Source organism: Protobothrops mucrosquamatus, unplaced genomic scaffold, assembly GCF_001527695.2.
Source record: "Protobothrops mucrosquamatus isolate PMUCROS unplaced genomic scaffold, P.Mucros_1.0 scaffold996, whole genome shotgun sequence".
Taxonomy (NCBI): domain Eukaryota; kingdom Metazoa; phylum Chordata; class Lepidosauria; order Squamata; family Viperidae; genus Protobothrops; species Protobothrops mucrosquamatus.
Window position 1 is genome coordinate 118,535 of NW_015387234.1, and position 11,462 is coordinate 129,996.

Genomic DNA, 11,462 nt, shown 5'->3' on the forward strand with positions numbered 1-11,462 from the left:
CAGGAAATGCCGGCTTGCATGGTAACCGCTGTCGCCTAGCAACTCCTGTTTCTGTCTTTCCCCCCCCCCCGCGCGCCTCCTCCGCTTAGGAGCGGCCAGTTTTCCCTCGTAGGACCAATAGTACCTTAGACCACGCCCATCTCTTTCCGCCCATTCCTTTCTACCTCCAACGCCGCCTCCTCTCCTCAGCGAACACCACGTCTACAAACGACCACTCCCGGAAGTACTTCGGTCTTCGTCTTCGATTGGACTCCGTTCACTTCCGGGTCGCCTCTTCCGTTTTCGCCCTCCCCTTCTCGGACGGCCACGCCGCAAGTGGAAGCCGGCGCGTCTTCGGCTACCTGGCAGGTAAGATTTTTGGTTCCCCCCCCACCCCGCCCCAGGGAGTCCCTCGTTCCCGGGGTACTCGGTTGCGTGGGTGGGTGGGCCTGGCGATTTCCCCTTCCGGCCCGGGCGCTCATTCGGCTTCCTCTTCCATCTCAGCTTCGCCTTCCGTGCTTGTGGTCGAGTCCCCGGTCTGGGAGATGTTGCTGCGGCGCTGTCCGGGCTCTGGTGCCTGCGGAGGCTCGTTGGCGGCGGGGTTGTTGCTGCTGCTGCACCTCAGCTGGGCGGTCCGGGCCTCGGAGATTACCTTCGAATTGCCCGACAATGCCAAGCAGTGCTTCTACGAGGAGATCGTGCAGGGCACCAAGTGCACCTTGGAGTTTCAGGTAAGGGGATGTGGCGGCGCCACAGAGGCGAGTGGGGCGCCCTCCCACCCGCAGAACAACCCTTACGTTTGCCTGCCTCAAAGCAAAGGTGCTTTTTCACCAGGCAGCTGGACTTCCTTGTTTTTTTTCCTTCCAAGACGTTTGGCTTCTCATGCAAGAAGCAAAAGGTCTTCCAAGAAAAAAAACAAAACAAAACCCAAGAAAGTCCAGTTGCCTCGTGGAAAAAGCACCTTTGGGAAAACTGTGGCTTGGATGACTGAGAACCTCCGTAGACGTTTTACCCTTGTGTGGAATCAAACAGGACTGATTAGGCGGCGGCAGAAGAGGATTTTCAGGAAATTGCAGAAAATTCTGCAGAGTCACTTCGGGAAGTTCCACGCTGAGGTATTGCCCCCATTGATAGTCTCACCTAACCGACCTTCCTTTTAGTATAGATCAGTGGTTCTCAACCTTTTTAATGCCGTGACCCCCCCAACCGGTTGTAAGTCGAGGACTAAACCGGTCGTAAGTCGAGGACTAAACCGGTCGTAAGTCGAGGACTACCCAACCGGTCGTAAGTCGAGGACTTTCCCTGCCCGGGAGCGCCGCACATGCATGGTTCCGCCCCCTGCACCGGCCGAGGCATAGCTGGCAAGCGGCAGAGACGGAGCAGGCCGACCACCAGCTGGCCCAGCTCAAGGGAGGTAAGGCACCCGCTGGAAAAGGGGAAAAAAATGGCGGACAGCCTTGCTTGGCGACCCCCATGAAATGGTCGATCGACCCCAAATGGGGTCGCGACCCATAGGTTGAGAACCGCTGGTATAGATATTCATCTTGTCCCCCCCCTTCTCCCCCCCACGCTTCTGCTCTGTCATATTTCTCATGGACCTTTTAGTTTTGAGCCTGCTTCTTTTATATATTGTAATTCTAAATCTAAGTGCTGTGGCTAGTGCTATTGTATACCTGTACTGGGTGTGGTTTTAAATACACATAAAACTATTCCTAGCTAGTTTTATCTTGAAAGTTGTACGTGGAACTGTATCTGTTGCTTGCAGCGGTATGGTGAAACTGGTGACCAGGGTCTTTTTCTGGTTTTTATAGGTAATTATTTGATTTTCAAACCATCAGGTGCATGCTGTTGTTAAATGTCTGTTTTGTGCAATGTGCAAAGGAAGTGAAGTTGTATGATTTTCACTTAAAAGAAGAAAATATATAGAAAATAATTTGGCCGTATAAGCTCTAAAATATATGCAATAAATAATACAGGTAAATAAAGTACATATAGCTTACATAGAAGATGCATATATCAGCAGCAACAATTTCATTCTGAAAATGAATAAGGAAATAATTTTCTGTGTGCCATCAAATCAACATCTCCATTGAAAGCAAGGTTCCATGTATATTGCTATTTTAAAAAATAGATTATAAACTCTGTAGACAAAATGTGTTATTGTATTTCTGGAATACGGTATTGAAATGGAGCTGTGCTGTATGGCGATTAAAGGCATGGACCATATGTTATCTAAAATATGAAGAATATATTTGCTATCCAACTTGAATGATGATTCATCTCATTGTTCAACAGAAACAAAGGAAGTACTATTTTTGTGCAATTGGTTTGGCTTCACTGATCCTAAACAAACTATACAACAGTGTCTGATTTAGCAACATTAGGTTATCATGCTGTCTACTTCTTCATCTTGGTGAGGTGTAGAATGCTATTTCCAACTATGTTTCCATCTTTTAGTCCTAGTATCAGGACCAAATATTTGGAATGTTATTCTCATTTAACTTGATGACTTCAGATAATATTTCATATTATCAAGATTTAGGGAAACAAATTGAAACAGTAAATAACTATTTGAAAACGATCCATAGAGCAAGATGTTTAAGAGATTTTGGTACAGAGAACTGATGATAAAAATGAACTGTATAATTTTATCTATAGCACTAGCTCAGGAATCCAGTCATATGTTTTAGGAATCAAGATACCGGATCATTGTTGCTGGGAAGAAAATCATGTCTACATAGACTGAATATAAATGTACATTCATTATTTCAGCAAATATATTACCATAAGAATTACTGAGTTATATATGGAAAAACAAGGATATAACAGTTATAGTTGGTTAAAAAATTTAATGTCGTCATCGTCGTTACTATTATTATTTAATTACCCTGACATGGACTGGGAGATAAACTCTGCACCAAGTGGAAGATCAAACAGATTCCTGACAAACCTAGCAGACAACTTTATCCCCCAAAAAGTAGAGAAGGGAACCAGGGGATCAGCCATATTGGACTTAATTCTTACTAACAGAGATGAAATGATAGAAGGTGTTGAAGCCACAGGAATCTTGGGGGGGGGGGAGTGACTATGCAATATTGGAATTCAACATTATGAAAGCACAAGCAATACAACATAGTCAAACTAGAGAGAGCTTGGGAAGGATTCCATGGATGAGAATTCTCAAGGGGAAAACAACTTAAGAAGCTTGGAACATTTTGAAAAGTGAGATTATAAAAGCCCAGTCTAGCATAATATCAACGAAGAAGAAAAATAACAGCTCTCAAAAGAAACCAGCATGCTGCATAAAGAACTCTCTGATAAATTGAAAGACAAAAAGGTCAAGAATAAAAAGTGGAAAGAGGGACACATAACTAAGGCAGAATATCATTAAATAGCCCAAGCCTGCAAAGATGAAGTGAGGAAAACTAAGGCTCAAAACAAACTAAGGCTTGCAACAAAAATAAAAAATAACAAAAAAAGCTTCTTTCAACATGTAAAAAAACAAGAAAAAAGTTAAGGAAATGATTGGTCCATTAGTGAGAGAAAGTGGCAAGAAGGTGACAAGAAACAGGGAGAAAGCAGAACTACTTAACTCGTTTTTTGCATCAGTCTTTACACAAAGGAAAAACAGTCCAACCTATAAAAGACAGTACCGTAAAAAACAGATTAGAAACACAAGTTAGGCAAGATAATGGTAAGTTCAAATCATCAGGACCAGATGGATTACACCCCAAGGTGCTGAAGGCACTGGCAGATGTGATCTCAGGACCCATGAACTATATCTTTCAAAGATCTGGAGCACTGGGGAACTATCAGAGGCCTGGAAAAGAGCTGATATAGTTCCCATCTTCAAAAAAAGGGGGGGGAAATGGATCCAGGAAACTACAAACCTATCAGCCCGACCTCAATACCTGGGAAGATTCTGGAAAAGATAAGCAACGAATCAGCAAACACCTAAGAGGCAAACAAAGTCATTACCAAAAGCCAAGATGGGTTTGTCAAAAACAGATCATGCCAGACAAATCTTATTGCATTCTTTGACCAAGTGACAAAATTAGTGGACCAGAGGAATGCTGTGGATATAATTTACTTGGACTTCAGTAAGGCATTTGATAAAGTACACCACAACGTACTACTTGATAAGATAGAAAAATGTGGGTTAGACAGCATCACCACCAGATGGATTCGTAGCTGGCTGACCGGCTGTACTCAGCGTGTGGTCCTCAATGAAACTGCATCTACGTGGAGGGAAGTGTGTAGTGGAGTGCCCTAGGGCTCTGTTCTGGGCCCAGTGCTCTTCAACATCTTCATCAATGATTTGGATGAAGGGATAGATGGGAAACTCATCAAATTTTCAGACACTAGTCTGGCAGGAATAGCCAACACTTCAGAAGATAGGCTTAAGATACAGAAAGATCTTGACAGACTTGAACATTGGGTGCTCTCTAACAAAATGAAATTCAGTGGTGAAAAAAGTAAGGTTCTACATTTAGGCAAGAAAAACCAAATGCATAGGTATAGTATAGGTGGTACCTTGCTCAATAGTAGTAACTGTAAGAGGGATCTTGGAGTTCTAGTGGACAATCACTTAAATATGAGCCAGCAATGTGCTGCAGCTGCCAAAAAAGCCAACACAGTGCTGGGCTGCATTAACAGAGGGATAGAATCAAGATCACGTGAAGTGTTAATACCACTTTACAATGCCTTGGTAAGGCCTCACTTGGAATACTGCATCCAGTTTTGGTCACCACGATGTAAAAAAGATGTTGAGACACTAGAAAGAGTACAGAGAAGAGCAACAAAGATGATTAGGGGACTGGAGGCTAAAGCATATAAGGAACGGCTGCTGGAATTGGGTATGTCTAGTTTAATGAAGAGAAGGACTAAGGGTGACATGATAGCAGTGTTCCAATATCTCAGGGGTTGCCACAAAGAAGTCAAGCTATTCTCCAAAGCACCTGAAGGCAGGACAAGAAGCAACAGATGGAAACTAATCAAAGAGATGATACAACAACAACAACAACAACAACAACAATAATAATAATAATAATAATAATAATAATAATAATAATAATAAAAATAGAGTTGCAAGGGACCTTGGAGGTCAACTAATCCAACCCCCTGCTCAGGCAGGAAACCCTATAACATTTCAGACAAATAGTTGTCCAGTCTCTTTAAAACTTCCAAAGTTGGAGCATTCACAACTTCTGAAGGCAGGTTTTTCCACTTATTAATTGTTCTAACTGTCAGGAAATTTCTCCCTAGTTCTAGGTTGCTTTTCTCTTTGGTTAGTTTCCATCCATTGCTTCTTGTCCTGCCTTCAGGTGCTTTGGAGAATAGCTTGACTTCTTTGTGGTAACCCCTGAAATATTGGAACACTGCTATCATGTTACCCCTAGTCCTTCTCTTCATTAAACTAGGTATTTCTCTTCTTGTAAGTAGGTACTTTTCAGTTCTGCAATTCTCAACCTAACCTGTTACTTGAGTAGATAGTTGGCTGGTATTTTTGTTGATGTCTATGTATGTCCTGGGATTCAGGACAATATTTTGAATGTTTATTTTATTGTTAATAGTCTCTTTATGCAAAGAAGAACATTTCCTCTAGTAGAATACCAGAAATAAAATGCTTACCAATAATGCTGGCTATGCGTCCCATATTTCTATCTGAAATGGGATGATTTTATCCTTTTTGAGGAGCCTCCCTAACATTGATCCTTTTGCCATCATATTGTTTTTTATGGAAATGTTGCTATTACCTGATATTAAGTTTCTTATCTGAAATTCTGATATAAGAGGTGTATAAGAATCTTGGAAATAGAATTAATTTTCTTTTATTACTTTGCTTTTCCCAAAATACTGGTCACAGTGTTTCTTATGTTTATACCATTGATCTACTGTTTATCCCTGCTTTTATATATGAGCATTATTTCTTTGTTAGTGTTTACATTCATTATTGCACATTAAAGTGCATTTTCTCTTAACCAGGTAACTAGAAAGATGTTCTGCCTTTCTGCCTGCCATGTAATAAAACTTAACGACATTGTTGAAATTAAAACATCAAAATATATATAATCTCAGTTGTATACAACTGTTTAACTGCTTGGGAAAAGTGAACTATGGAGATTTCCCTTGGAAAGTTCCATATTTGTAATTCTACTACTGAAAAAGATTTGCATGTGCCCATCTACCCAGAATATGAATTTTAGTGCAGTTCAGAGAAGGGGAGTACCACAGGTAAGAGGAAATTCTATTGCAAATAAATTGGCAAGGACTTAATAAGAAAATATAACCATCATTAGACCCAGCATTCTTAATAGGAAAGGAATACCAGTTGACTCTTTCAGAGAAAGACTATGAAACCAGAAGAGAGGATGAATAGAATGGAATATCATGATTATAAGCAATTTGTATCTATAACTCTATCTTGAAGTCCAAACTATAATAATCTAAATAGGTACTCTTAACTGCAGGATTTCCAAAAATGCTAGCCACGGTCTCTGGAGTCGAAATTCTGCAGTTCTAATCTTGCTGTGTATTTCCATCCTTTTGCTATGATGTTCCATGCTTCTTATTTCAGGCTTTGTAACTCTGATGCTGCTTGTTCAGCTGTCAGCAATAGGTATTGAATGTTGACATAGTTTCTCTTGGTTTCAGCATGGATTATTTGTGGATAACCTATTCTAGAAGAGAATGAATTGTATGCATTCATGAAAGTATACTTAAGGTGAAGAAAAATACTTAATGTACATAATCTATTTTTATTAGAGCTTTCAAAAGTTTGCTTTGCTGAATGTAACTTGTGTTATCTAGCGTGATCATTATACATCATGATATAAAATATTACTCCACAACACTTTAATCTTAATCTTCAGTGTTGTCAATGCATTGTTACAAACTACATGGATTTGGTTTCTATCAAAAGAACCATCTGTTTCATGAACTTGTAGTAAGATCTCTCATAAGTGATATGGAGATAACCGTGTCTTTTTACCTCCAGCTGCTGATTCCTTTACACTAATTATTTTGTAGGTCTAGTAACTTTGTATCATATTTTTAAAGAATGTTAACGTATGCTAGGCAAAATAGCAAAAGCTGCCCTATTCTTTCATAACAATATCTCCGTACTAAGCCAAAAGCCTTCCAACAATGAAAAGGAACCCTCTGTTCATGAAAATTTATCTTTTAGTAAGGTCTGCTGATTTTACATACATAGGAGATTGTGTTTGTGCGTGTACAAGATGAAGGGGCTTCCTCAGTTTAGAGAATGAAGAACTTTTTCAGAAGTGCTGCAGGTTTTAATGTTCTTCTTTTCTTTTGTATTTTTCATTGATTGCATGCTGTCAAATCAGTTTTGACTCTTAGTGACTTCATAGATAGAATTTTTCCAGGATCATTTGTCACCCATTTGGCCTTTCATCTCTTCCAACAGGTGCTGTAATGAAAACTATATACCTTGCTGCTGGTCATCCTCTTTTCTTTCACTAAAATGCAAAGCCTATGTCAGTCTTTAATAAATGCACATCTAGTTTTGGATATTATATGATAGGATTTTATCTATAGTAGTAAGAAGTTCAAAACTGTGGCCTTAATGGTTTTAACAACTGTCACACAATTTGAATAGTTATTCTTAAGTGTTGTGTTTTCATGTTAACTTGATAACTTTTATGGTTATTTTTCCATTATTATTTGGTCCAAACAGTTACTACAAATGCAAAAATATGTGAAATGCAACAAAATGTTTTAAGTTGCCTTGAATTAGTTGTGATCGCAATATACTTAATTTCCCTTACTGATGTTTTTAACAATGTGCTGTTTAGTATATTTGCTTTGTAAAGATTCTTCTTTAACTGATAAGAATAGGATCAGTGACTATTGTTCCAAATACCAGTTTTCTTTATTCCACAGGTGATTACTGGAGGACACTATGATGTTGATTGCCGCTTAGAAGATCCAGATGGGATTGTGCTATATAAAGAAATGAAGAAACAATATGATAGTTTTACCTTTACCGCATCTAGAAATGGAACATACAAATTTTGTTTCAGCAATGAGTTTTCAACTTTCACACACAAAACAGTATACTTTGATTTTCAAGTTGGAGATGACCCACCTCTCTTTCCTAGTGAAAACAGAGTCACTGCACTCACTCAGGTATGGTGAATTTTGAGTACACAGTAATGTACTGTCTTTATCCTAAAGTTTACTAGAACCAGTTTACAGTTATTCAGAAATGTTATTTTTGTCTAGTAGCATGATCACATGGCCATTCAATTGAGTGACATTCTCACTTGATCAACAATGGGAATACAAGGGAGAATGGCAGTTGTCATCTTTTCATTTACACAACTAAATATTTTTGTATTAATATTGTAAACTGTAACTTGATATTGCTTGAGTGGTTTGTAAAGACCTCTGAATTTTAAATTCCATTGCAATAATTCATTTTTTTCCCAATTGGCAAACATGAAATGTGAAATAATAGTGCCAACATGAATGAAAGGCGGGATAAGAAGGCAGATGAAAACATCAGATCTCTGCAGCTTCTAATAGCACTTTAGTATCAGCTGACTTCTGAGAAGGAACAAACAAGTGAATAAAGGCAACAAAAGCCTTGGCTATTATTGTGTAAAAAACGCCCTAAAGTGTATTTTTTTTACTGCAGCCCAATAGGAAGACCTGCAAACCTCCAGTTATTGTTAACTGCAACTTATAGCATCCATCATTGTTGATCAGGGACTCTGAAACTGCTACTTAAGTAACATCTTTGTATCAGCAGAGCAGCTTTTGTCAGTAGTACTGAGATGGGCTCAATCCTTTCTCCTATATCATTCCATTTCCAAACTACCATTTAGAGCAGACATGTCAAACTCATGATGTCATGTGACGTCGCGCGACATATCGGAGCTTTTTTTCCCCATTGCTGTCAGGAGGGGTGCGGTTTCGTCGTGACGCGTCTGGCCCATGGGCTGGCAGTTTGACACCCCTGATTGGAAGGAATCTCCTGAGTTATTCAAGGGAAAGAGGTTAGAGGAGTTGAGCAAATAGTTCATATGATTGTAGAGTTCATTATAGATATGCATGTTTCATTTTAGGATCTCAGTAATAAAATTATTAAATTTAAATAGAGTTAAAATTCAAAAGCTTTCAATATATAGTTTGATTCAGGTTCTGACATTTTTGTTGCTGACTGACAACAGTTTCTATATTGAGAGAAAGACTTGGTAATTGCTCTCTTTTATTAAAAATATTTTTGGAATTGATTATTTTTATTCTAAGTAAAAGGACAAGTAACTAGATCAATACTGTATTACAATAATGTGATTCTGAAAAACAATCTTTTCAATTTTTATAAAACTCTACTTGTTTTATCTATATGCTATGGTAAAATATGATTTAAAGTTTTATATTTCCAGAAGGTTCTATTTCTGTTTTATTAATAGTGATTAGATTTCAGTCTGTTTTACTCATCTGTGCTCTATTTTTCTGTCTCTAGATGGAGTCAGCATGTGTTTCAATTCATGAAGCTCTAAAATCCGTCATTGATTATCAGACACATTTTCGACTGAGGGAAGCACAAGGCCGTAGCCGAGCAGAAGACTTAAACACACGAGTGGCTTATTGGTCAATAGGCGAAGCCATCATTCTGCTTGTAGTTAGCATTGGGCAGGTATTTCTTCTCAAAAGCTTCTTCTCTGACAAAAGAACCACTACAACTCGTGTTGGATCATAACAAGCTTCATATCCATTGTTTGAAAAATATACTATTATTTGAATGAGTTCTAGTTAAAGAACAATTAAGTACAGGGAACATTTTAAATACCTTTAGCCTTCTCACTTCAAAGTTCTGAAATTCATACTCCCAAAAGCTGTCACAGAAAAAAAAAAGACAGCCTTTTATTTGTTATACAGTGGGGTTTTCTTTTGCATCTGCTGAGAAATCTAATAGTTGCTATTTTTTTAACAAATGAGACTTGTTTGTAAGTACTTAGTGCTTTAAGAAAATCCTTTAAGTAGTTAATTAAAAGATTGTCCTTATGAATGAAAAAAAAGCCTGACCTTGCAAGTTAAAGCATTGAAATGAAAACTAAAACACATAATTAACAATAGTCTCAAAGTCTTGTACTGCACTGTTTTGACTGTCTATGGAAATTCTAGGGTCTTGAATCATTTATTGGGGTGTATATAGATATATAGATATATATTATTTTACTCTTACCAATTTTAGAGTCCTGGGGAAAAACAATTTCCTATGCATTGAAAGGTTATCATTTTTGCATTTTGCTTTTTAAATTAAATAATGGGGAAAATGCCTTCTAATTCTTGAAGCTGAGTCTTTGAGTGTTGCTGTTGCTGCTGCCTTGAGAACTAAATCAGTCAGCTTTGACACGAACCATATAAATTTTAGGAATCTGATGTTTTCACTTTCACTTGAACTTGATAGGACTAAGTAAAAATGCACTGATTTAAGTAACTTGCAGCTAAAATTTAGCCTTGTAGTCTCTAATATTAAATCAGAGCTGTTCAACCGTATGCCCTTTAGATGTTTGTAACTATAATTCCCATAAGTTTTAAAGACGGTCAGTAATCATGGGAGTTACAGTCCAAGAGATCTGGAGACTGCCATGTTAAATAAGATAAGATTGCAGGGCCATAAGTGGCTCGAGGGTTTTGATCTAAATAATTGATTTATTAAGCAATGTATGCAGATGCTGGATGTATGTGGATTAAATTGCTGATTAAACATTCTAAATTGATGGGGACAGTTTCTCCTGTGTGCTTACAGTACTGTATTACCCTATCCTACCAGTTTTATGCTTAAAGGCTACTTTTTGAAGTAGCTCACAAGATTTGGGAGAATGAGGGATTTTGCTATATAATTGCTAGTTCTATTATACCTGCTTTCCAATATCCCAAATGCTTTTAGGGGTTTTTAAGATTGTACAACATTATTTCAGAATGCTCAAAAGAAATTAACATTACCACCATAACCATACACATTAAAGGTAAGCTTCATTCCTCTTAGTAAAACTGGCATCTTCTAAATGGATAACAAGGCTTGTCTGAGAGGATGAAGAAAGAATTTGTAGTGGTTGAAAAAAATATGAATACCACTATGCTTAAGGGTTAACACTCACTAAAATAAGCTTGATATTTTATAGTACATTTGTGCAGCGAATTCACCAATTTTCCCCTTTTTGTAGATATTCTGTAAGCACATTTTGCATTTTTTTCTGTATGCGCTACCTGATTATGCTGTAAAAGGATAAGAGATGCTCTGTCACGGAGTCTGACTAAGTGACGATGCTAAAAATGCCTAATATTTCCCCTTAGTTTGTGGATGTGGCTTTTTAGAAAATAGAGCATTGATGTGTTTAGAGATGGGGAATAATCCTGTGTATTTGTTTAACATTCTGCTATAATAGCTTGCTGTAGAATGTGCTTGGTCTTTCACTTGAGCTTGCAGAAAATAAATTTATTGAGCG

The 11,462-nt window shown here is 38.1% G+C and overlaps 1 protein-coding gene across 1 annotated transcript; it reads left to right on the top strand.

Annotated features, from left to right (window-relative positions):
• Positions 1-266: 266 nt before the first annotated feature.
• Positions 267-11,462, top strand: LOC107290894 (transmembrane emp24 domain-containing protein 7-like). Its single transcript, XM_015819834.1, has 4 exons — positions 267-348; positions 484-710; positions 7,885-8,130; positions 9,473-11,462. Exons 2-4 carry the CDS (start codon positions 525-527, stop codon positions 9,707-9,709), a joined length of 669 nt encoding a protein of 222 aa, XP_015675320.1. The 5' UTR covers positions 267-348; positions 484-524; the 3' UTR covers positions 9,710-11,462.

Coding starts and splice junctions, on each gene's coding strand:
- LOC107290894 (XM_015819834.1), top strand. CDS start 525: ATGTTGCTGCGGCGCTGTCCGGGCTCTGGTGCCTGCGGAGGCTCGTTG. Junction 711..7,884: donor AGTGCACCTTGGAGTTTCAG/GTAAGGGGATGT, acceptor TTTATTCCACAG/GTGATTACTGGAGGACACTA. Junction 8,131..9,472: donor GAGTCACTGCACTCACTCAG/GTATGGTGAATT, acceptor TTCTGTCTCTAG/ATGGAGTCAGCATGTGTTTC.